The sequence below is a fragment of the Scomber scombrus genome, chromosome 7, assembly GCF_963691925.1.
Source record: "Scomber scombrus chromosome 7, fScoSco1.1, whole genome shotgun sequence".
NCBI classification, from domain to species: Eukaryota; Metazoa; Chordata; class Actinopteri; order Scombriformes; family Scombridae; genus Scomber; species Scomber scombrus.
In genome coordinates this window covers 27,013,095-27,039,301 of record NC_084976.1, presented here as the reverse complement: position 1 = coordinate 27,039,301, position 26,207 = coordinate 27,013,095, and the positions used below count along the sequence as shown (strand labels likewise).

Genomic DNA, 26,207 nt, shown 5'->3' with positions numbered 1-26,207 from the left:
GGAACAGACGAGAACACAATCCAGTGGGTATATCGTCTCTCGGTTCCTTTTATTCGAAACATATTAAATAAATCGTTTATATATTTGGAAATTGTGCCACAAATTAGATTAGAAAGGCAATATGATTCTCATAAATGGTATTGCCTTTCACAAAGTCAGTTATCTAGGCTCACAAAATCAATTATCTTAGCTTAGTGTAAAGGGTGAAAGATTTACACTGGCTCTGTTCGAAGTTTAAAAAAAAAAATCTGCATACCAGAACTAAAGCTCACCTATTAAGATGTTTTATGTTTGTTCTGACATGGAACTATTTCTTGACAAACAACAGTTCATCTGGAGCGCCCCTGCTGTTCACATAACGACCTCACAGTTACAAAAAGACTCCAGGATGTAACTGCAAGTACAAAATGTTTTAACATATTAGTTTGTGTTTGGATTAAAAAAATAAAACACAAAATGTTACTTAGTGAGCTTTGCAGGTGCTGGTATGTGGATTTTTTTTTTAACTCTGTGTTGAGCCGGGGTAGCTGATTGCTCCAGCTGCCAGTCTCTGTGCTAAGCTAAGCTAATCACCTCCTAGCTCTAAGTCTAATGTTCCTCCAGTCGGTCCAATATGCCGTCATTTGGGCTTGTGTGTGATGTAAAGTCCTTTGTATCTGTTTAGGAAGTTAAGTTAATTATTTAGTACCTGCAACATGCTGAGGCTTCATGGGGCCTGCTTTTATCATGAATGACTCCTCACTTTCGAAAGTGAGGATCGGCTCGGTGGACATGGTGGTCTCAGACTTGTCCCGTGCACCATTGGTGGTGTTGCCATGGTTGGCGAGATGTATGAGTTCTTCAAAGTGGGCAGTGTCTCCTTTAGTGGATAAACCATTTTCTTGTCTGGAGGGTTGGACCCCGTTAACCACGACTGAGGGGCTGTAAGGGGGGGAAATACAAAGCAGGATATGGTTAGAGTTATAATGGGTCAGAATGACTCATAAAGCAAATGACTCATTCTTTCAATGTACAATTACAGAAGTCTTTCAAATCTACTTTCAGAAGCGTGTTCAAATACAAAGAGTAAACATTTGAAATAAATAACAGATCATTCTCCCAGTATTATAACTGTTTACTGTGGGTCTGTATTGTGTGGCTTCTTGTGTTTCCGCTGAGGTTTACAACAATGCAGGCAGACTTGATTAGTAGTCAGCTGCCGGCTTGGTTTTCTGGCAGACAAGTTTTATACTGTTCATGGTGGTCTTACATCAATATACGTGCAAGGAACTTTCAAATTGATAAAAAGGAGCTTTTTCTTTTACCTCTCGTTGAAATTGGTTTGTCCATTTTCTGTCTTGTTATTGGGCAGGTTGACATCAGGCCTTGGCTGGTAGTCGGCAGATCCTAAAGAATACAAAGTTAAACAAGCATGAATCCAGTGTTTAAAACAAGCTGACACACACAAAATGCCACCCTACCCTGCAGGATCAACCACAGTGTGACAAATGCCACGTGTCAGGAAACTTTAATGCTCACATGTCTGTCTTAAAACAACAGTCAGGTGCCTGTATGGACATTAAAACAAGTTTTGCTCGCTATAATCATTCCTCCTGTTCATACTGATCCCCAAAAATGTATTGAAAGGTTTATCTGCAGATAATATGAGCCTTCAGCAGTCTGAGTTAATCAAATCAATCCACAGTCTTCCACAGTAACAGTCTTTTTAGTAAAGAATTCCCTCTTTGTGTCTTGACAGACAGTGTTTTCCTGTTCAGCTGCAGTGGAAGGATTTTAAGAAAAAGAGGGAGTTTGGCACTAAGCAGACAGAAGCTTTGAAAGACATGGACTTGATTTGACTAATCTGGAAGGCTAAAGGCTCATATTAGCTTCAAATAAACGTTTAAATACATTAATGCATGAATGGAGGGCTGTTGACTGTGTCCCCCCTATCACTTACACTGTAAGTGCACCAGGAAAGGAACTCTCAATGGCCAGTATGAACAGCCTGGAATGATTACAGCATGCAACATGTGTCATTGTTCATTGTGGCACCTGACAATTGTTTTAATACATACAGTGAATCAGTCTTTTAACACACAGCAAAGGGACGCCACATTTTCGTAGTGTATCCTTTCTGAATAGTCCAGATCCCCTCACTCATCTCTGCTCAGGACATGGCTGTGGTTGAGACAGCTCTCCACACCCCTGACTACAATTGAGGCACGCCTGCCAGTCCTCTGACCACATCAGTGGCTGGCTAATGTCTTCCTGCACTGGGGAACTTTGCCACAAACAGCATATCTCCCACACCACATTGGTCCCCTTCTTCTTCATCATCTGCTGTATGTGATTTGGAAGCTCAGACAATGAAGGTGTGTGTGTTAATCATATATATGCTTAAATGTTAGTCAATTTGTGTCAAGACAAGAATTATTCTACAATTAGAAGTTGGGAAACTGAATAATGGTGACATGCATCCTTATTGTATTACTTGTGTCAAAAGTAAATATTTGATAGCTGCTGCAGGCTGTTGCCATGAGCACACTCTTCCTCTTCAGTCCCTCAGTCCCAGGGCTTGGACAACAAGCAAACACACATGGGTCCTATTGTACAGAGGAGAAGAACTCAAACTGCAGCTGCACAGGATATGAGGTGGAGATATAATCTAATACCTCTTTTATACAAAATGCTGTGATGTGAATCACAAAACTCCAACAGATACCTGTGAATTTGTTTATTATAACACATGGAGAAAGTGAAAGAAGCAGAGACTTGGTGTCATATAATTGGGTAAAATGAGTTAATCTGCAATAATGCTGCAATGCTGTAAGAATTAGAATCCAGTGGATTCTGGGAACCAGCTGGCCAAAAAGTATTCACTTTAAAAAAAAATCACTACTCAGACAATGCATTAATGGGAGATCAATTAAAACAATTCCTGCAGATTAAAGGCTTGCAGTGAGTAATGAATTTCCTCCAACACTGAGGATGTTTTGTAAAAGGCAGACCAGCCCACAGTAATGTTCTGCTTACCTTTGCTGCTCTCTGCCTCTTTGTCATGGACTTGTGCGAGTGGGAAGGACTTAGCCTCTTTCTGTGAAGATCAGAGACAATTTCAGATATTTTCAGTGGAAATTTAAGTGATGGCTTGTTGTTGTGCTTAAAATGTGAAAGCAAGCGTACCTTGTCGCCTCCATCTGTCTTGCGTGTTCTTTTCATGATCTGTTCCAGACGCTGGAAAAGGAGAAAAGATGGCATTAGATCATAAGATCAGGGAAATTTCCAATGGCAGAACCAAAGCTTACCCTATTAGAGTTTGTTTGTATGTTTTATATGCATGTTTGTAATGGATCCAGGCAGGTGTGTTTATAAAGTTGAGAAGTAAAGGTTTCAGTTTTCACAACACCTATTAAATATGTAAATTTTTCACACAGCATCCATAGCAAAATATGTGTTCAGATGTTTAGAGGGCTCGACTGAGCTTACACACTTTTATATTAGGCTGTTTATTATTGAAAGGTTTTCCTGTCCTGTCTCTTAAGCTGAGAAGGCCATTAAGCTTGAAGTAAATCTACAGGGTCAAGCTGAGGCTGCAATATCTCCAGGTGGAGGGCTGTGTCAGTAGTGATGAAGCAGCACTTGTGTATTCAGCTGGAACAGTGTAGGATGGCTGAATAGTGAAGAGTAGAATAGACTGTGCTGCCTCCCCACATGCATAATTTGTATGCGCACAAGACAGAAGTTTGATACATGACGCGACCTTCATCTGAGGACACAGTACGACAAGTAGACCATAAGTGCAGCTGCCACTCATAAAAGTGAAGCAAGATTAGTCATAGGCAACTCATACACTTATTGCTTTGGCATATAGTTTGACTGCTAAAAGTCTGCTTCAGGACTGAGATTTTCTTTACAAATCAAAAAAGTCGTCCCTTTGTTAAGATGACAACACGTGCAACAAGTGCAAAAAGAGTCAAACACTGTAGTACATTGTGACTATGTAGTGAGTCTTTGGGGCAGAGGACATGCTGTTCTTGTAGGCTAATTTCAGCACAGAGCCAGGTTTGGGCTGGCTGAGCCAGGCCTGGCACGCCTAGATAAGAGGCCTTTCACACATGGAGAGAAGATGAGAAGGGAAAGAAAGGCTTTGCTAGCATACAGAAACATTAGCTTACTGTGGATGTGGGTGGTACACTCAGAGTAGATAGCCATGGTCACACACACAGATGAGTGGCACAGAGAGGCCTCCATTATTAGTGTTTATATATAGCTTCTTGCTCACACACACACAAAGCCTTGTGAGATCATGGCATGCAGACAGTCAATCTAGGATAAGTCAAAAACATCATTCATCTTGGTTTCAGGGCCTGCATTGTTGTGTCAAGAGACAGACCACAGAGAGAGCATACCGAGAATATAATAACTCTTGAGAGCTTCTAGTAAATTGACTACAGAAATGATTCTTTGTTACTCTAAAACGTACTCGTCTGCAGCAAAGGGATTTTAGAGCAGATCTGACTTTTAGTAATTTAAGTACTACTACTTTTAATTTAATAAATCTAGGGGTGATTTTGAGGCTATTTTCTTCCAGACAGTCCTGGAACAAAGATATGAGAATGAAGCTTCTGCTGTTATGATTGGAAAATGTGCATTTCCGTTTTGAAATGGATAACTTAAACCCTGGCTGAAAGAACAACGTTGGAGAACAGACGTGTTGCCCACCCTTTTCCTCTCCAGCCTCTCCTGCTCCTCCTTCTGGAAGTGTTTCTCCCTCTCTAGGCGCTGCTTCTCCGCCTCCTCCCGGGCTTTAGCCTCAGCCTCTTCTTTCTGAAACACACAGGCAAGAATCCAACAGCAGTTTTAATGCCTGCAGAAGGGGGAACATAAACTTCAGCCAAAATGACATACCTTTTACGTAACAAGGGTGTGGTTGCTCCCTGCACTTTTTGTTTACAACCACAAAAGAGATATTTTCCTGCACCAAAAGAATCTATTTTTAACATTTACAGCCTTGTGTGAGACATTCAAAGCGAAATACAATTCTCAAGCCTTTGCATAATTATATTGGATCGTGTTTAACCACACGTGTCACTTCTGTAAAAGACCACAAGGGGGTGGCAAAGCTCTGGATACCAGACTATGAGCAAAGATTAAGGCCAGAGCTGGTCATGTCAAATATCTACATGATAAACAAATACTGTAATCGACAGTCACATTTCCTGTTTGATTGGGTTCTGATAATTCTCCTCTGCGTCCTCTTTTGTTCTCCCTAGCAACATCCTCAAACACAGGAAGGGTCAATATTGCTCTTACAGGTTATTTGACAACTGAAAAATGAAAAGCATACAGCCATTGTAGCTACTGGCACACCAGTTTGGGTAAATATTTGCCTTGAAGGAGAACAACATTCCACTGACGTAGAAAATACTGGACTGTGTTTTCGGACAAGCACGTTACCAAAGTGTGAGGTGGGTTGCTATGGCATGATGGTAAATATGTGATGATATGATTCCATATGTTAAGATGGAAAAGGTGTATGTTAGTAGTGTGATGGTTGATGTGCCTGGAGGTGATGTGAGGATGCAGTGAGTATGCATGTGTGTGTTTGACCTTTACTCGACAGGCAGTAATGACTGTCACAGTGGTGTTTGATGGTCGTTATCACTGCTGTGGGCCTAAACCACAATTGCACAATGCAATTTCATTTTACCCTTATCTGACTATCCAAGCCTGTCCTCTGCACTATATTTACACTCAACCTTACGGACACCTTCCATGTTCTCTCAGCACCTGACTGGGAAACCTTATGATTACAATTACCATTACTTAATGTGTTTTTTTTCTGCATGCTGGTTGTTGACAGTTTACCTGTTTTTGCAGGCGAAGGTTCTCCTCATGCTCAGCTTTGGCTTTCTCCTCAGCCTCCTTCTCATCCTGCAAACGCTGGGCTTCGTCCCTCTTCCGCTGCTCTTCGGCCATGGCGCGGGCCTCCTCCTCCCTTAGACGTCTCTCCTCTGCCTCCCTCGCTATTCGCTCCTCTCTCAGGATCCTAAAGAGGATGGAAAGGAGGCTGAGGATAAGCATTTTCCACAAAACCATGTACCAAAATCTTGTAGTGCACAGTTTAAAATGTTAATTATTCTACTGACAGGACATGTCCTCCTCAGTTTATAATATCTTTGCTAAACTGACTTTAATCATGAAGCACGGACAAACTCCTTAAGGAAATGGAAACAATTGGACGTATGAGAGCCAACAGGAGTTCCCAGGCTGTAAATAGTCTCACTGTGGTCAGAATCAGCTAACAGGGTATCATATTTCTAACGCTTATACAGTCAGTGTTGACTGAGGTCTCATTCAGATATGCATGTGTTGTCATAATGCACAGAGCCTTCATGTTTAGTTTTACTGATTTCCTTTTTGTATTTGTAAGAAACCGCCAAACGTCCTCAGCAACCTTTGTTCTGCACTATTAAAATACCTACAAGAGTTACAGGAGAACACAGCTAGGGAATTACTTTCACAGATTCCTTTCATCTCTTTCACAGTTACTGAACTTGACAGATCTTTGACTGTGTTTTGAGGTATGTTAAACCCCTCTGACCTCTCCTTCTCTTCTTGTTCGCGGCGCTCCTGCTCCTCCCTCTCCCTTTGCTCACGGGCCTGCCGCCTGTTCTCAGCCAGGATGCGAGCCGCCTCCTCTTGATTGTTGGTGCCTGCCATGGGCTTGGCCGATGGAGAAGGTGCAGGTGACGCCGCTGAGTGGACCGGCTCAGGTGAGGAGGAAGTGGCGGTGGTTGTGTGGGGTGTGGAAGCGGCTGAGGATATGGCAGTGACAGGAGAGCCTAAAACAGGAAAAAGGAGCGATAAAGTGAGACAAAAAACCCTTAATGTGATGTGTAATGTGTTCATATTTACCTACATGTAGTGACTCTTAAAGTGGTGCTTTCTCAATAGAGAACGTATCAATCATTATTAATAAGATTTTGATTGAGTATTTTATTAATATTTTCTCTTCACATGAACTGTCTCCATACTGTCAACAGCAACTGGAAATTGTAAACAGCTATAGCTTCAGTCTAAGAACTTCAAGGCTGATAATTGCATAATTAAGGCTGATTAGCTCAGCCTTTTAGCATCGTGTGCGAGAGCCGACGCAGACCATGATGATGCTGCGTGTGGCTCTGCCTTTGTTTTCATGCCTAATTAAGTCTGATGGTAATCTTTGCTTACTGCTGCTTGAAAGAAATACAGATTTTCCAGAGGCTCGTTCAATTTTTCCATTGGATCTATTCTTCTGCTTAGTCACAGGAGGAGAGCAAGCCAGACAGCAGAGAAAGTAATGAACTCTTTGGACAATAAAAATAAAAAAAAGAGATAAAAATACAGTATGACTCAGCCATGGAGGGAAGCAACCCAAAATACAGAGACACAAGATCAAATGGCTGGCCAAACAATGCTCCATTAAAGAAACGAATAAATATAAGAAACATGTTTTTTTGGAGAAAAGGCTTATGACTAGGAACAATTCAAACTTAATTGCTACTGTTTCACTTCACTGTAACTATGAACAGCAAATCTTGACTAGTGCTTGAGCATTTCAATCCAGACAAAAATTACTGATATCATCACTTCTTAGAGTACTCACTCTTTCTGCTTTCGGGGGTGGCGGACCTGCGAGGCTCCTTCACTCTCTCTCGGGGGACGGGGGAAGAGGTGCGATGGTCTATTCTGGCAGGGGTCCTGGCTCTTTTGGGCCGGCTTTTAGGGGTCGACGGGCTGCCACGTGTGGGTGTAGGCTTTGGGGAGGCAGCAGAGCTGGGAGAGGCAGTTCTGCCCTTAGGTGTGGCTGGAGACGACGGCCGTTGTCTTGATAATGGACTAGGACTGGAAGACAGTAAAATATGTGGAGAGAATGTAAGGGCCAGGGGAAACAATTATTCTCATATTTAAACCAAGTTGGGCACATTTAAGACGTGGGCTGACATGTTTGTTTGAAATGACCTGAAAAAGCCTGAATTCACTAAAGTACACAAACATTGCATCATCTTTTAAAGTGCATTATCAGTCAGGACCCCAGCACTACACAGGCAATGCAACACTTGGAGGAGAGACATCCATTATGCTGAAGAGGTTTTTTTTTCCTCTAGGCCTTTGGCACTGACAGCTCAGCCAAGCCCCTTCGTGGCCTTTTTGTTGAGTCAAAAGAACTGTTTTTTCTCTTCCCATCTGTCATGGACGCCCTTTATTCTGAGGCCAGGGGATAAGAGAGGAAATTACCACTTGTCCTGAGATCTTTCCCTCTTAGTCTTAGGCTCTAACAGTGCATGAAATACGCATGCAGACATAAACATGGTCGCTCGAGCTAACCCAGTTGACCAGAAACAAGCTGTAGGTCAAGGGTATCTGAGGATAACCTTGTTACTACTCACAATAATATAAGGTTAGAGATTGTAGCTTTAAAATATATACCTTTTATATGGCGCTTTTAGTGTGGTTGGAGCCAAGTTCTACACCTGCCCAGCAGACAATATATTTATTGTGCTCACCGAGTTCATATTTAACCCAGACCTATGTGATTTATGGATCGGTTAGGGTTTAATGAAAGAATATCTACATTATCGATAAAACTGTGGATTAATTTTATCAAACAACAGATTAACCATTTTGTCAATAAAGTGTCAGGAAGTAGTGGCAAATGCTCATTTTAATTTCTCAGAGCCAGATCTTCAAATGACTTGTTTTGTCTGACAACCACACCAAAACACAAAGGTTTTTAATTTATGATAATATTAAAGAGAGAAAAGCAGAAAATGCTTCTATCTAAGAAGCTGGAACCAGAGAATATTTGGAAGTTTTACCTGAAAAACTAAAATGATTTAATCGACTATCACAATGGTAGTCAATACATTTTCTATTGGTTGACTAATTGGGTAATCAATTTGTCATTGATTGATCACTTGAATGTTTCAGCTCTGCTGTGATTATAGACTATTTACTATCAGAATCAGAGTTGTGGTAGATGCAGTTGCAATCAGTAATTGGTGGTAAATCTTTTAAAAAGGAGGGGGAATCAGCAGACTTTTAAAATTATGAATAAAATAGAAATACGTTTAATACACAGATTTTAAGGTGAACTGAATTGGAAGTATAGGAAGTAAAAATGAAAAGAAATAAACGACATGTTTTACCTTGGATCTGGTCTGTGTCTCATACTGGGAAGAGACTGTCTCTTCTTGAGCACCTTCTCTTTAGTGATTGCACTTTTCTCTTTTTCATTCTCCCGTTCCTTGTCTTTCTTTTCTTTCTTGTTTTTGTCCATCTGTATAAATACAAAGAATGAAAAGATGTAAGCTCATTTAAAACAATGGTTCAGTCATACAAAAAGAGATATGTTATATGTAAAGAGGAAATATGGTCAGGGATCAGTTTTGGCTCTCAGCAATAGTTTCTAAAGAACAATCCACCAGTCTCACTGTTACATTTACACTCAAGGTTGGGTGAATGGTAAACCCACTTGTAAAAACAGAATCATCTGTTTTCAATTTCATGGGTTTTTAGCTACGTTCTTCTTCTGGGAAAAAAGGCTTACTTATGAGTCTCTTGTTAGAGAGGACTGTAACTACGCTTGGCTGTGAGTGAAAAATATGTAGTAAAAGCTAATTTGGCAGACATACAGGTGTGGAGCTCCGTCTGTGCTGGCGCTGGGTGATGTCTGGTGTGCTGGATGTCACCCGCCAGCGGTCGGAGCAGCGGTGGTGGGGCTGGTGGGCGCACAGGGTCAAAGGACTGGCAGAGGCCGAGCGGGGACAGAGAGGAGAGTCTGAAGAGGAGGGAAATTTCATTAAAAGTTTGCCAACGTTCACACAGCAGCGCACTGTAAAACATTTACTGTTTGACATTTATTATATGAATGAAAAATGTGTTTCCCCCAACTTACGACCATCTTTGCCGTTGCCGAGGACACTGGCAGCACTGCGGCTCCGAGCGAGGAAAGACAAGGTGGGCGTCATCAGCCGGTCCACTATACTGCTCTCCCATGGACTCAGTGCAAGGTTACGGGCTGCAGGTAAAGAAAAATAGATTGATAAGTAGGTTTTTATTTTACTGTAGCTTCAAAAATATGTCTTAAATGGATGTTCACAGTTGAACTGGAGCTCTGTAGTATGCCCCAAACCAAAGTACCAAAATATTTGCAGAGTACTTGTACAGTTCTCTCTTTCATAACCCACACACAACACCTGATGTCTGAAACTTTCAGCAAAGCAGAATGAAAAGAAGCCGTGTCTCAGGTCATCGCTCAAATGTAGAATTGTGTCTGGAAACTCAAAAAAAAACCCAATCGAATACACAAAAGCCCAATAAGACACCTCTGTGCTACCCAGAGACATTACAAGAAAAGGGGAGAAAGAAAATAAGCCCTGTTTCTACTATAACCTTGGGCTGGTGTGGTACCACCCAAGACAGATTTATTTGAAATGCAGGTCTAGACACTGAGTCAGTTATTTATAACCACAGACTTGAGGGTACAAGCCGCGGAGTAAAGACTAGAGACTCATCAGCATTTATTTGGAGGATAAACTCTGCGTTTGGCTTTAAAGTGTAATGAGGAGAGTGATGTTGTGCTAAGTGTTTTGGGTGGTAGAGAGGAAAGTGACAAGAGAGACAGAGTTGTTACCCATCTATTTTTTCCAGCTGCACAGAAGCACAGTACCTGCACTGGAGAGTTTTCAGAATACATTATCTCCTACAAAATGCTGACTCACTCACTAACTACTTTTTTCAAGCTCAGAAGTTTCTCCTTCTTTGCAGGAGTACACCGTGACCTGGTTAACATCAGACCTGAAAAAAAAGAGCTGCACTCATCTTGAGCACAAGGAAAGGTTGATTGAAAGAAATATTTCATTTATAAATCACACCCGCCACATCATCAATTAATTCTTGACACAGTCCAATACGTTGTGATGAAAATGAGCAAAGAAGGACCCGATACAAAAAACACAACACCAGGAATGAAATGACCATCACCACAAAATGAACCAACCACGAGACAAGACAGGAGAACAAAATATGAGCACTGTACATAACTCATAAAAATATGAGCATGCAAAGATTGTCAAACAAGACCTCAAACCAAATTATTGGCGGTTGAAAAAAAAAAGAAGTGGTTTTGGAAGATGGAAATGTTGTCAACCATCAAGCACAGGAAAGGGACTGAAATCAGAAAGGGGAAGAAGTAACTGAAGAAAAAAAAAAAAAGATGACACTGATGGACGGGTTCGGAGGAGTGTTTGGCATTGGAGGAGTGATGGACACAATTAAACGGGTAGGGGGCATTCCAGATGTTGCCTTACTTCTGCTGGGGGAGTTCCAGAGCGTGGCGGAGGACTTGGAGAGTCGCTTGTTTATAACAGAATCCACGTGTTTGGGCAGGTTGACCGTTGACACAGAGCATCTGCCTAAAGAAGCCAAGAGAGCGCCACACAGATGTTCACACAGGTCACATGGTTGAGAGGCAGAGCGTGAACTCGTGTTGCGTCATGCATTACGCTCGAATAATGCCTCTACAAACATACACCCACACGCTGTAAAGGCAACTACAGTAATGCATTTGTAATGTGAGCAAACCCCCATTAGAGCAGATTCCTGTATGCTTTCATTATATATATATCTATAACAACATCAACCACTGCTCTACAGTACACACACGCAGTGCACCATCTGTCAAATAGCCGTTAGCATTAAAAGCACAAAACATGTGCATCAAAAACAACAAACAGTCCCTTCACCCAAATTACAAAAACAGAACTTGCATTAAAAAAAAACAGTGTTTATCTGCTCACGTTTTTGAAATAAATGTATCTGAGATTTCTGCTGCAACCCCAATAAAATAGAAGTGAATACAATTTAATTTGTGGTGCACACAGCATTGAAAAAAAAAAACATTTTAATATTAATCGACAACATCTTTTCCCAGAAACAGTAACATCCCTGTTTACCCTGGATAAACCACACAAAACGCCGTCAACTGTTTCCATTGGCACTTTTTCTTTGGTAGAAAGTAGATCCATTGAAAACTGGTGGCTGCGAGTGTTGAGGATTATCCAAAGTAACCGGGACATTGCCTCTGGAAAAACAAGTCGCTGTTGAGTTTTCTAAATGAAATACTTCTGTGCAGTGAGCGCCAAAATCCACAACCCATTCACCTCCATTGTGGTAAGTGACAGTATACGCTTTTTGAATTTGACTGTAATTAAAACACTTTAAAGTCGTTCGAGAAATTTGAGAAATAAACAAAAGTTTATGCCTACTTCACAGCAATATGGTAGCTCTGATTCAGTGTTGTGTACTCCTTGTATCTAGTTTATTTGTGTTTTGCATTCAGCACCTAACCCGCTCAGGCTTTGTGAATGTGCACATGACTACTTTGTTTACTTCACAACAATACCATTTCAAAAACACCAAATATTTTCAAGAAACACCTTTAAAAGATCACTTTTTTTAAAACCACAAATGCAATCCCATTGAACACAGACAACCAAACAAGTAATGGAAAGTGACTGTTTGGAAACAAGCATCATTTCCAGGCTTACAGCATAAGAAGCGCAAAACATTGAATCCTTGAGATCATCCATGCACAATCCTTGCATCCATCCCAATTCTATATCCCTTTAATACATTCCAATCAAGTGAGCACCCTACTCTTTCCCAAAATGTCACCAGAAATGATTCAGTAAACATTGCAGGCTGAGCATGAATCCCCATTTCAACACACCAGACCGGTAAAAGAGGCAATGTCCTCTTTTGACGGTGGCCAAAAGCATTACCAGCGTTTCCTAAACAGCATCCAGAACTGTCATCCATTTCACTGCTGCATGTTAATGCTTGTTTACTTTCATCATCACACAGACGGAAAAGCTGCTGAGGGAGGAAGGAAAGGAGAGATTGATTTGAGTGTCAATAATTCCCCTGGCATATGGCAGAGGTGATTACATGACATGAGATGGAACATGAGACTGTTCAGATTTAAGTCGGGAGGATGACACAAAGGAAGCGAAGCATCAAGCTGCAGTGTTCACACACAGTTTCTACAGTATTACCTAAACTCTGCAGCTATTGCAGACACCGATTTCATCAGCTGTTGGACTCTCAGGACATTAATCAATTAAAATGATGCATTAGTAGATAACATATTCAATTTGCTGCTTGTCTGTAGAAGCCTGCTTACTGCAACTGTTGCAATAAAAGAGCTGAATACATTTTCACTGTGTGGTCGATACTGTGTGGTCATGATGGGTCGGCTGGCTAATGACTCTGAAATGATATTTAGGCGACAAACAGACTGCTTGGACATAGCTGCAGTAGCTAGCAGAGGAAATGGTGTATCAAGATAGAGGACTGTGACTGATGCAGCAAAGGCACATCAGATTCAAATATAAACAAACTAAACCTCCAGTGCTGTCCAAGTGTTTGGGTAGCATGCCTGCCAACATCACCCGGCAGTGTGCCTACTATACTGTACACCTAACAAAGAAATAAGAAATATACTTCAGGAATGAGGAGCAGGCAACAATTAATTAACCACTAATAAACTCACCCATTCATTCATTCACTCACTCATTTCTTCGCTTCACAGCTACCAAATGATTCAGTTGAGAGAGAAACATGGTTGTTCATACCTTCTCTGTGATATTTTTTGATCATTCATCATTAAATGCTTTTTTCAGTTTTGGACAAAGAAATTAAAAGACACCACCATGTGGTAGATAAATGCAATAGATATTTCCCCATTTTACAAGCTAAATGATTAATTGATTAAAATAAAATCAATCATAAAAACACATTTTAGAAAATCACCCTCCACAAATATGTAACAGCAGGCCTCTACCCTCAAAGAAAAAAAAAATATTATTGTTTTTATCAGATTTGTTTCATAGAAAAAGGGCTGGATCTTCAGTGAAAGTAGCGAGTTGCATGACAGCATGCTGATGTTAAAATAATGTTCCTCTGATGGACTACTGAGGTGAATGATACTGTACTGTACTGAAGAGCCAGTAATGATGGTAAATGGACTGCACTTATAATCCAAAATAAATAAAAACACAGAATCTACCGCCATTAAGTTCTCATTCATTCCACCAATAATAATGTGCATCAAATATGTTGATATTTGCGATAGATGGCAGTAATTCCTTAGTGATTTCTCTTATTGGGGTATGATTTTATGAGGATGTGCACCTGGGCTGAATCAATACACTCACTTTCTTTCTGGCTAGAGTTCTGGCTGAGGCCCCCAGCCCAGGACCATCTTTGCTGCCGGATTTCTGCCCACGTCTTTTTGGTAGACCGGTGGAGGGCTGCCTCATAGCGTTCCTGGAAAGGATAAAGGAACAGGTATCAGTCGGTTGATGTCTAATGCATCAAATACAATATGCAGAGCGGAGTGGAATAGTGTTTAGAGAGAAATTCAAGCACCCAGCTTGGTGGAAGTGTCCTTAAGCAAAACCCTAAATCCCCCCCATCTGCAACTGACTCTGTTCAGCTGCCATTCCTGTGAAGGAGGGCGTTAACATTTTTAACCCAAGGCCCAATATGGTAGGAAAGAAAAAGAAATGTAAGGCGGTGACGGTTTGGAACCTGCAGCTGAATAAGCATCATATACTGAAGACATTATTTTCAATCTAGCCCATGTTCTAGTCCAAACATACTTTGTTCTTCTCCAGTTTCTGTTTCTGTCTCTCCTCCAGGGCAGCTCGCCGTTTTTCAGCCTTGATCCGCTGTTCCTCAAGCTTCCTGCGGCGCTCTTCCAGCTGCTGCTCCCTCAGCTGTCGAGCCTTCTCCTCCTTCTCCAGCCACTGGGATTTTTTAGCAGCTAAGATTGGATAGAAGACATTGTCAGGAAAGTAAGAAATGACTAAAAGAGCACTCGACAAAGTGCTCTCTTTCATGTTTCTAAATGGTTATAATGCGTATCTTCTTTCAATGATTCATTCTTTGACAGATCTGTATCAGTTCTGACTTGAAAGAGTAGTGTTATATCAGTCGAAAGACCCTATTTGACACTAAAAAACATCTTTTGATAAGTTGGTTTTCAAAAGAAAAATCCTGTTTGAATCTTGAAGAAAATAATAAAGAAAAGTAATACCTCTTCATCCCTCTTTGTGTTTGTAAAATACATTCAATTACATGACTTTTCCACAGAATACTGTATAATGCCAAGTGAGACAGATACAGTACTTCTTAAGTTTTTATAACAAACTAATCTCGACATGCCTCCACGTCAGCTTCAATAAACCGCACACACTTTGATATGGAAATCGTCTCCTCATCCCTGAGCCCTTCAAAGAGGCTGTAAGGAAGCCTTATGCAGCTGCCTTGCTGTGTACACAAGTCACCATAAAACCTCTATGAAGTATCAGCCTCTGCAAGAAGGCGAGGCTTAGTTCTCTAAAGCACTTGATGCAACAAAAGCAACCGGTTGTGTATTTTAGATTATTGTGACAGATCATTACAGAGATGCCGGAAGCTAGAGGGGTGAAAATTTATTGGGAGACACACAGTTCGGCTTTTGCCTGGGAAGGGAACAAAAAGCTGAGTTATACTGAGGCACTGCTTGCCAGCACCTTGCAGCAAACGAATATCTGCTGCAGTGCGTATCTTAGCTCATCACAACTTGATGGCCTCGTTTTGAGAGAAGCCACATCCTTACCTTCCAGTGATATAAAGCTTTAGGGGAAAGTGCAGTGGAAAGTGCTTCATAATTCACTCGTTGTGTCGGGATGAGAGCAGAGAGAGGAAAGGAAACTGACTCGACCGCCCACATACGTGATGTTTAAGGCTTGCTAAAATAGATTATAGCCATCCACTCCTAAGGGAAACCTTTAAATTGCATATTTATTGCAAAAACTGTGCACAGTGTTTCAGGCAAATCAAATGGCAGTTTGTGACACTCACTGATGTAATATTTGAATGTGACCCATTGGACAGGAGTGTTTGGTAATTGTTTTCCACGATATAGGTAGGAAATTGGCTGGGGGCTTGGTCGTCGCACTATATTATGAAGAGAGTCGGTCTAAGTGATTTCAGTGTTTTCAATTTTCTCAGAGTGCCATTCATTATAAGTAATTTATGTATCTATTTCAGGGCTTCAAGTGATAAACTGATGTCCGATTCTAAATATCTCAAGCTAATAACGCTTTTAAATTCTTCAACTCTCTCCTGACAATGTTCAGTGCTGACAAGTAGCGTCAGAACCTACATTAAATAATCAGAAACAGAGGGCTGCTCTTTCCGTGGTACATTAAGTATTTATACCATGCCACCACAGACGGATAAGACAGGAGAGTAGCTTCTGTGCAGTTGCAGCCAAGTCTCTCAAAGCTTGAACTAAACGTAACAAAGACCCTATAATTTAAAAGATAGAATACATAGGGATTTTCTACTCATAGCACTGTTACTACTGAACTAGAAATACTACTGATGATGGTGGATAAGCTAAGTCTTCCTGGGCAGGACCTAAGCTGATATTGTAAACACAAGCTTTGGAAGGATCTTATTTTTATCCAAGTCTGTAGTAGAGTATTAGATCAGAGCAGCACCATCTGGCATGCCCCAGTGATCACCCAATTAGAATGATCCACGCTATGAAGTATGTCAAACTCATCTCACTGCTGTCAAACACACAGTTGGATTAGACTACAAGGCATCATTGAAAGTATGAGTATGACAGTTTAAAGAATCCAGCGTCATGATTATGAGTGAACTTAGATTTTCTATTCTATCCACCACATCCAACATGCAGATAATAGCCTGTAAGACCTCCATAGTAAACACTCTATATCGTATCTATGATGTCAAAATACATCACCACTCAGCTCTGTATCTAAACAACTACATATTTTATATTTGGCTTTACAAAGTTGTTTATATGCAAATGTGCAGGTCAAGCTAGAACCCTCCATTTTCACAAGTAAGACTGTAATTATAGCTGAATGTGGTACAAACATGTTATCTTTAAATACAAAATTTGTGTGGATGAACAAAGTTTAAAGTCATGCTATGTCCTCTTCTATAAACTCTCTGTTTAACAACCATAACGACAGTCATTTACACATAATGGTTGGTTATGTATATCAGTCTATTGCTACATGAAATCTATAAAAGACATATTGATGATGTTCAGAGAGAGGAAAGGTTATAATTAGTTTAGATTTTCATGGTAAAGAATAAGAAGACAATCATGATTTAAAAAAAAAAAAAGTAACATCATGGGGATTAAATGAATGAAACGGCTCTAGTGCTGGGCAATATGACCAAAACTCAATATAATAATGCTTTTATGTAGTCTTTATCTTGACGATAATAAAACTGACAATAAATAAAGGTGCAGCTTTGTTTTAAAGGAAGAAGTGAGGAAAGGCAAAATGAGGCACAGCGTACAAATAGATGTTATTTTTAAGGAGATGATTCTCAATGTCATATGAGAAGTGTTTTTAACATATATATCAACTTAAGTAGTTTTGGGTTGATTGCCCAGCTCCAGTTGAATCTACTGAACTTTAAACCAAACAGAATGATCAAAAAATGGGCTTTCACCACCACCACCACCACCACCACCATCACCACATACACATAGGTGAGTGGCTTACCTTGCAACTTGCTGAGCTCTTCTGCAGTGGAAGGGGTGAGAGAGAAGACATAGGCAACTGTCAATCATGCAAAGCAGTGCACGACCAGCGTGTAGCCGGGTGATAACGTGACAGCCATGCATTAAACGAAAATAAATATAAAGGACTTGGCCAATAAGACATAATACAAACTGACAAATTATAGCAATGCCACTTGTTATGAGGGCCAAGTACAAGGCACTGAGGAAATGTTGCTCCAGTTGATCAAAAAGCATCAAATAAAGTTGGGGGAAATTGTTGATGCGCTCTTGCAAATATCGAACAAAAAGTCATAAGAGATATTCATCACACAACAAAAAATGTAAAACTGAATACAAATTGAACTTGTCAGTGTGAGAAAAATCTTTTTTTAGTTGAAACTGTATGAAAAAACATCTTAGTGCAGAGGTGAGCTAAAGCACTGATTGCTCAAACATACAATAAGCAAATGTTTTGATGTGGCTCGTGAGAATTTGAGCATGCATGCAGAAAATAGTGGCTTGGCTTTTTGCTCAGTTCAGACAGGTATGTACAGAAGCACAGACCTCTCCATGTTTTTGTGCTACATGTTCATGCCATCTGCAGCCAATAGCCAACCCAGAAGCAACACAACTGCAAAGCAAAAATAACAACCACTTTCACCCCAACACTAGGGGGAGCTCTCTCCCTGTGTAAAAGGTTTGTCCTCGCACCCACTTACCCAGATATTTGGCCTTCTCCTCTCTGCGCTCCTTTGCAAGCTGCTGCCTCTCCTCTGACTTCATGATGTCTAGGTTTTTTTTTTAAAAGAAGGAAAAGAGTGCACATATGAGATCATCAATCAATTATGGCAGATAAGCTTTCAGACACAGCATTTAGTGAAAAAAATAAACAAATCTTGACATTTCTGTATGTTTGTTCTACAGATCAAGGTCAAAACGAACAGTTAAGACACATTTTTTTCAAATTTGCACCCTCTGCAACACCAGCACATCATGAGAGGAATTTGATATCTGAGAATTTTTGGCACTGCATCTCACAGTGTTGGACATGCTGTACTTTTATGTACAACTGAAATTAGATTAAACTGAAAAGCTCTTGCTAAGAACTCGGTTAAAGTTGGTTAGACAAGCTCACCTCAGATGGAATCATTCTTTAAGGGCAATTTGGGTAATGTGGCGAATATATAATTACCCAAGTTAAAGTGTAACGTGTCTTATTCAATATATCAAAAAGTGTCTTTTTTCAATAAAGCACTAAATTCAACTGCAAAACATTTAGTTTCAAATTAATTCAAATTTTTTGCCATCAATCATTGTGTCAGAATACTTTCAGTAACACATCAAAACTGTCCTAACGCAATACAGATGCACCTGCCCTCTGGTAAGCATGAATATAAGTAAATGTTGTCCTCATTGCTTTTAAGTCAGTGCGGCAAGGGCTTTTACTTTTTATTACCACAAATGCGTGTCACAAGACAATGACAGCAAACTGGCAAAGTCCACATTTCAGCACTGATGCTTTCAAAGGGCAGCTACCACTGTGAAGAAAACTCTGCAGGCAAGCCAATCTCCTCCAATTGAAAGCTGCAGCATGTGGCACAACCACTACATCTCCTATGCCATCTGGATGTGTGTGTATGTTTGACTGTGATATGGTATGACCAGCGGGGAGCTCTTACATATATCTCATCTCTCTGTGACATCTCTGATGTATGCTCTCACGTAACATTCCTTCCAAATACCTGACCACTCAGTAAGACAAACCCAAGAGACAAGAGCAGTGCAAGGAATGGAGCCATTTCAAGAATTTAAGCAGCATCCTTTCATGATCGCTTGTGCAACTTCTTGGGAAACATTAATTCCAAAGAATGAAAACAAGCAAAGTGTTTGATTACAAATGAATGCTCTGAGAAAATATCTCTTATAGTCTATGATACAGATTCGCAACATAAATCAGAATTTTTGGCTGTGATCTCCTTGAGTTTATGATCCTATATCTCCTAAGTTGTCTTTACGTGGCCAATCCAAATTAAATGGCATCTATTCAAAAAGATTATTTCATAGTTTTATAACACTTCACTCTTTCAGAAGTCTGCATAGAATTGCAGTTTGAGGGGGCGACATTTCGCACAGACCACCACAAAAAATGTCTTCACACTGGGAAACAATGACACAGGCTGCAGTCTTGATGTTTCTAGAGTCTTTACGCCACATCCTCACAGACCAGATGTTCATCAAACACAAAGCAACTTATCCTTCAGCAACATCTAATAGGGGGAGGTGTGAATCAGAAACACAAAAACAATCTGCCATGCAGCCTCCCCTAAGTAGAAGCTCTGACCCACTTTGATATTTATAGGACTATGGAAACCTCATGTGGATGATGTTGGACAGAGTGATATGCTGCAACTCACTGCCATATTAATCACAATGTCACATGCACAAAACTTCAGAGCATAAGCAGGGCAAAAAAACAGAGTGGCACAGAAAATATTGCAAGGTGCAGTGTTTGGGTCCCAGACTCTGGACACACACTGGCATCTTCACAAAATGTCAGCTCTGTGTTGTTTTGTTTGCCTCTACATCACGGTACAAAAGCAGCAGTGCTGTAAAGTGTGATGTGCAGCCCAAACTGGATGGATCCAATGGACACACACAAGGAAAAGGAAACTGTCCCAATATTTTAAATGGGTTTCTTTCGCTGTTCTGATCTGACACAAACATCATAAATTGTAAAAGTATGAAACAATCCTTGATTCGAGCAGGCTCTGGTCAACAGAAGCAAATCTCTGTTGTCAAGGGAAAATGTTTGAAACATGATGAACACAGCAGTAAGCCTCACCATTCAATTTGACTAATTAAGGAGCCACAAAGCGTTTTCATCTTCACCATACCCCTCTGCGTGCTGCAAAGCCACCTAAGTAATGAGCTTTATGGAAACAGCGGAAAAGGAACTAGAAGGAAAAAAGGAAGTGTGGGTCACTTTTGGAATCAGGAGACTAAGGACTCAACTACGTATTTCCCTTAAATAGACTCAACTTTGGCAAAGAGTTCCAAAAATCACTTAGGAAAACTAGCTAAGGTCATATGAAGGGATCCAAACTGACAGTACTGTTATAATTTCAGGATCAGTTTGGGGCTTGGTGGGGGTTTATCCCCTTCACCTCACGCTAAGGGAATAAAGACCATGACCACAGTGAATGGATTAATGGATAAAGAATAAAGGGGAGAGAGAAAAGAGGCTTACACTCCCCAAACCCTCAAACATGTTCCTTTAGAGTTTGCATGCACTGTTAGCCAATGGCTGCAAGGAGTTCCAGTGGTAGCATTGTGGAAACAGCTATGGTGCAACTACCAGGTCAAAGTAAATGCCTTCTTGGCATCACTTATTGAAATGGGATTCCTATCCACGTTCCTTCAGCCCACTTTTCATTACAGGCCGGTGCATGGCAGTGACTAGCGTTGGCCACCCACTTACCAACAAAGCTCATTTGTCCATATTTTACTGGTACATGTTCTTTACTAATTTAATTCTGCCTGAAATCTTCTAGTTCCGCTTAGCAGCTTCTGTTCCATGTTTGTTCCAATGATTAAAAATAAACTGCAGCAACTCTATTGGATTTAGCTTCAGGTCTGAGAGCATGTGGTAATTTTACTTCAATACTAAAGCATTACCTGCCTCAAGAGAGCTGACCTAACTCCATCAGAGTGCAGACGTATTGCACCATTATCAGAGCATAGCTTTGTGTCTGTGCACATTCAGCCTCCATGACAAGTTTCACCTTGAAGGAACTGAACTCATAACATGAATACTTTAAAGCAACATTTCTGTTTGCCTTTACCTCTTTTCGACTTCAGAGAAGGGGAAGCTGGTGATCCAGGTGATCGAGGGATGACATCAGGTTTTGTAGGGGTGGTCAATCTCCGGTTTGTATCTTTCTTAACTGGGGACTCCATTCTCTGGGTGCTTTCTTTCTTCAGGGGGCTGCTCTCCCCCTCTGGATCAGGCCTTGTGGGGTTTGTGATCAGTTCTGACTGGGGACCTGCTCAAAGACAAAGAATAAAAAACTATTGAGTAAATGACAAGGTAAAACGTAAAACAACCACACAGATGAAACTCAACCAGTTGGTCCTCATTCCATTCACCGCTGTGCCTATGAAAGAGTTTAGTGTGGGTGACGTAAACTTCCTCAAGAGCTGCATTTATCAAGTGTGAAGGGTGGCTAGAAGAGAAGAGAAGAGAAGACTGTTTTTCTTATGAAACTGTTCAAATTGATAATTCAAATGTCAAAACTGTAACAATAATGAAGCAGAACACCACAGAAGAAACAATCTAAGCTCTTCTGTTCCTGTACAACGTTTCTTTCAGTTGTTGAGCAACATTATCTGATGCAAATTACACCATTTGTTCAGAAGCACAAGATAATAGGTCTTAAGCTTACTCCTTGAACTCTACACCTAATACCACTTCTCTGCAGCACGACTGATTTATCGGCACACTGGCCTGAGCAAATGGCCTAACTCTCTGGCAGAACAAAACGCAGTAATTGCTTTTTGGCATCTCGATGATTCGACTGAGGTGAAATGAATTTGCTTAGGGAAACAGAATCAGATTGATCACCGTCCCAATCGGTCAAACTTGTTTTTTTGATCAGAAGTAGCGATTTGGCTACCACAGTTTTTAAAGGTTTCTTATCAAAAGAATGGCTGGGCTGTTTTTTGGGACTGCAGCTTCACTCAGAGCACCATGACTCACATTTGGCAGGCAGCTGAACTTGATTCTCCTACTCAAACATTAGTTTGCCCAGGCTTTGACGGCCAAACAAAGACCCTCATGGGAGGGACACTTGGCTTTGTCCACTCAGCACTGTACCTCCGCGTTCCCTGTGGAACCATGTTGGAGCAGTTTCTTCTGCATAGTCTCTGAAGGTAAACACTGGGGCAACATGCTGTAAATTATTCAGACTTTGGCTAAAAACAACACAGACAGTAGGGGGCTGTCACAGAGAGACAGTGAGCACACTAAAGATTTACTATACAAATGCTGTGCTATTCAACAGTTTGCATATAAGAGAACCAATGAGGAGCGAGACCAATGCTGTGCAACCTCAAAAAGAATTGATTATAGCTTTGTATGGAGTATGCAATTGTGCGGTGTGCTTCTTAAGCCATAAACCCCCTTGGAAACAGGCCTTTTTTTTCAAATGACTTGCTCCCTTGTGAGTAAAACTCTGATTATTATTGGACAAAAGTCTGCATGAGCAACCTTCGGCCAAGTAAACAGATCAGCTTCTCACCACTGCAGCTATAGATGCTTAGTAGCATTCAGTGAGATATCAGGCCTCTTGGCAAAGATTGTCTGAGCTCATCTGGGCACATGGAAAAGCTCTGTCATCAGTCTGGGAAATGGAAGCAGTTACCGATGACCCTGACTTGGATGAAGCCTGATGGGCAGAATCTGTGTGAGTCTATGAAAGAGTTCAACTGGAAGACAACATTTTGTGTTTCCCCTGTCAAAGCATGCCACTATTAAATAAGCATTCCTTGGGCAGTGATGTGCTCTGACAGAGAGGGGCCATTGTTGTGGTCTCTGCATGGCAACGGGACAGCGGCCAAAACACTGCAATGACAGTGAGAGGGGAAAGGAAGGAGGGAGCGGGATGGTAGTGAGATAAACTGAAAGTACACGATAAATACTTGAAGCTGTTCTTGGTGCGTAATTTCAGTACAATTTTGGAACAAAATGCAACTTATTAATGTACAATGATAAATGAATGAAATGGCTAAAACACTGTGCTCATCGTTTGTGACCAGTTTTATTGAGAGCCAACTGAAACCAACCACTCCTAGCTTTTCTTCCTCTGTTCTTCTGTATTACTGTATTGCAGGAAAATCTGACACTTAATGTGATTTAATATCTGAAAATATCCACTGATTCCCTACATCTCTTTTGCAAAAGAATGATGCTGCACACAACCCCAGTTGTTGCACCACTGAATCTCTGAATTTATCATCTTACACATTTTCTAACAGATCCCCTGCGGGCATATATGAATACAAGGTGATAGGATTAAGTGCGGCTCTGACAGATGGGCATTGTGTTGCCTCATATCTAGGGAAAGTTTCTCATACACCTGGGAACTGGAGCCACAAAGAACTGGCTGGCTTGCTGGCTGACAGGACTGTGGGCGACTGGTCAGACAATCACTGTGATCTGTATTGTCAATGATGGGGAGAGTAAGAATGTTACACACTTGGGTACGTAGGTGCCGCTGACAATGAATACCAATGAAACCTGAAGCTCTCTGGAGGAAAGTGGGATGGGAGCTGAGGGAGAGGACTGCTGCTGCGTAGCAAGGGACCGAAACAAGGGCTGATTGATGCAGGCAGCTCAGACTGTCTGCGCTACCAGACGACTGGAGGAACGCAGTGTACCAGAGATGACTAAGAGTACATAACAAAAAAATCACAGAGTGTAAGAAAAGTTAGAGGTAAGCTGCATCCTGTGATTGTTTACATTATTGATTAATATGCTGAAGATTTTTCTTGGTTGATTAATCAGCCTATAAATATATGTAAAAAATAAAAAATAGATAAAAAGTGTAAAATGCACAAGTTTCCAAAGCCCTACGTAATGTCTTCACATAGTTGAATCCCCCTATTACCTCATTTAAGATGCTAGAACCAGTGGCATTTAGCTTTCTTTTTTTTTTAAATGTTTTATAAAATGTTTTTTCTTTTGATCAATTAATCAACTCATAGTTTCAGCACTAGTTACAACATAAAAGTGAACAAAGAAGTCTGCTAAGCTGACTCACCCAAATTCGGGGACTTCTGTCTGTCCTCACATAGTGCTCAGTACAAGTTTATTTGGACATCTCTCTACACAGTGACCTCTTACAGCAAACAAGATTGGGACAACCACATGCGGTGCTTTGATCAGAATGCTTAAGTAATATTTGCTCAGATGTACTAAATGCAATGAAGAAATCTTTTCAGAAATCAATGAGCTTTGTTCTGGTTGTTATAAAATATGACTTGAGCAAAGCTATTCAAATGATCCAGTTTTTACAGGATGTTCTGCGTTTGTGTGTGAATTAATTACATAAACAGGAATAGCTTCAGCCTAATTCTATGATATTCATACAAATCTTACAACAGAAGGGGACTATCAGCAGAGGTTGCTTGGATTACCTTTGCAGTTCCCTCTTTGCCCATATTTACACTCCAGCTTTCCCAAAGGAACCTCACTCAGGGGACACTACAGCCGAAAGCCATTAGACCACCCTCTTATGACATCACTTACATTATTCATACTCATGAATCAATGCACACCAACTTCCTCTGACGTGCTAGAGCCTCCAGCAAGCATGGACATGGAAAAACACTTTGGTGCATCTTATTATTGGAAAGCCAGGAACAAAGCTTGGTTGCATCTCAGACAGGTAGAAGGTTTTGGTGTGCACCTCTAGTCCCTCTGAAGAGGTACTGAAAACCTATTTCTTAATCAGCTTCTTTCTTTCTATAAGCGAAGTGGTTGTACATAATTATTTTACATGATACATTTTTACATTAGTCTTCTTCTCCCTGGTTTGAAGATGGCAGGAATCTGTTTCCACGTACACATAGCTGTAACATTAAACAAAAGCTATACCCACATACCCCTGATAAAGCAAATTAGATTGGTTTGGGAGTAATAAACTCATTACCTCATGGCTAATGACAGTTTCTCTATCTTTGAATTTGGATGTTGATTATTTAGTCACAAATATTAAATGTTTAAAGAGGGTGTATCGTGCACATTTGCAGGTTTACATTATATTCTGGGGATCTACTGTTATATCGTTGCATGATTTAAAGTTAAAAAAAAAAAAAAAAAAAAAACCTGCTTATTTATCTTATATTGGCCCTCAGTTCAGCCTCTGTCTGAAACAGGCCATTTTAGCACCTGTGTCTTAAAGGCTGGCCTCTCGATGTTCTGATTGGCTAGCTTCTGCAGACTTCCGGCAGCTCCGGAGGTTATATTAACAATAACAATTCATTCTTTACTCAAAATGTCAAGTTCTCACATAAATCCTCAAATGTTAAAGCCAAAATATGGGAGTATGGAACATGAACAACCAGTGGAAAAACTACCTACAACTCCAACAACAAAGGGTAAGGGTTTGTGGGTATGCACAAATAATCTGACAACAATTTAATGAGAAGTAGTGGTAACTTCGCAAACGGAGTATTCAAAGCAGGCCGGAGCCTGTGCGTTCGATCATGTTTAACACAGACATCCAACATTATAACAGTAGAAAAATGGCGGGAAATCACAAAAAAGCACATTATGTCCCCTTTAAATATCAGATTTGAAACCAAATCTGTAATTTTGAAGTTCCTGTAATTTTAGTGAGGAGAACGTCCACACTTTGTAACTCACTGCCACTGTGCAGTATAGTGATAGTAATATGTAAACTAGGGCTTAGGAGCCTCTGAAAGCAATGCTGTCCTGGCAAGGTTGCTTTGTTTTATTCTCCTATTTGACAGCCATGAGACCCGAAGTGGGTCAGAGGAGGTTCAGGAATCTGCGGCA

General features: G+C 40.7%; 1 protein-coding gene across 2 annotated transcripts in view; it reads right to left on the bottom strand.

Annotated features, from left to right (window-relative positions):
• Window positions 1-26,207, bottom strand: part of map7d1a (MAP7 domain containing 1a) — a 40,328-nt gene that overhangs the window by 2,778 nt on the left and 11,343 nt on the right. The window contains exons 2-18 of one of the 2 annotated variants that reach the window (XM_062422295.1): window positions 21,472-21,672; window positions 18,349-18,417; window positions 17,631-17,651; window positions 14,691-14,854; window positions 14,244-14,355; window positions 11,337-11,441; window positions 9,923-10,045; window positions 9,660-9,805; window positions 9,174-9,304; window positions 7,631-7,869; window positions 6,587-6,827; window positions 5,851-6,031; window positions 4,705-4,809; window positions 3,166-3,216; window positions 3,016-3,076; window positions 1,305-1,386; window positions 689-921 (exon numbers count right to left, since the gene is read on the bottom strand). In XM_062422295.1, the coding sequence (XP_062278279.1) occupies window positions 689-921; window positions 1,305-1,386; window positions 3,016-3,076; window positions 3,166-3,216; window positions 4,705-4,809; window positions 5,851-6,031; window positions 6,587-6,827; window positions 7,631-7,869; window positions 9,174-9,304; window positions 9,660-9,805; window positions 9,923-10,045; window positions 11,337-11,441; window positions 14,244-14,355; window positions 14,691-14,854; window positions 17,631-17,651; window positions 18,349-18,417; window positions 21,472-21,672 (2,265 nt within the window). The remainder of the gene's footprint in view (window positions 1-688; window positions 922-1,304; window positions 1,387-3,015; window positions 3,077-3,165; window positions 3,217-4,704; window positions 4,810-5,850; window positions 6,032-6,586; window positions 6,828-7,630; window positions 7,870-9,173; window positions 9,305-9,659; window positions 9,806-9,922; window positions 10,046-11,336; window positions 11,442-14,243; window positions 14,356-14,690; window positions 14,855-17,630; window positions 17,652-18,348; window positions 18,418-21,471; window positions 21,673-26,207) is intronic. The other variant, XM_062422296.1, reaches the window with a different exon arrangement.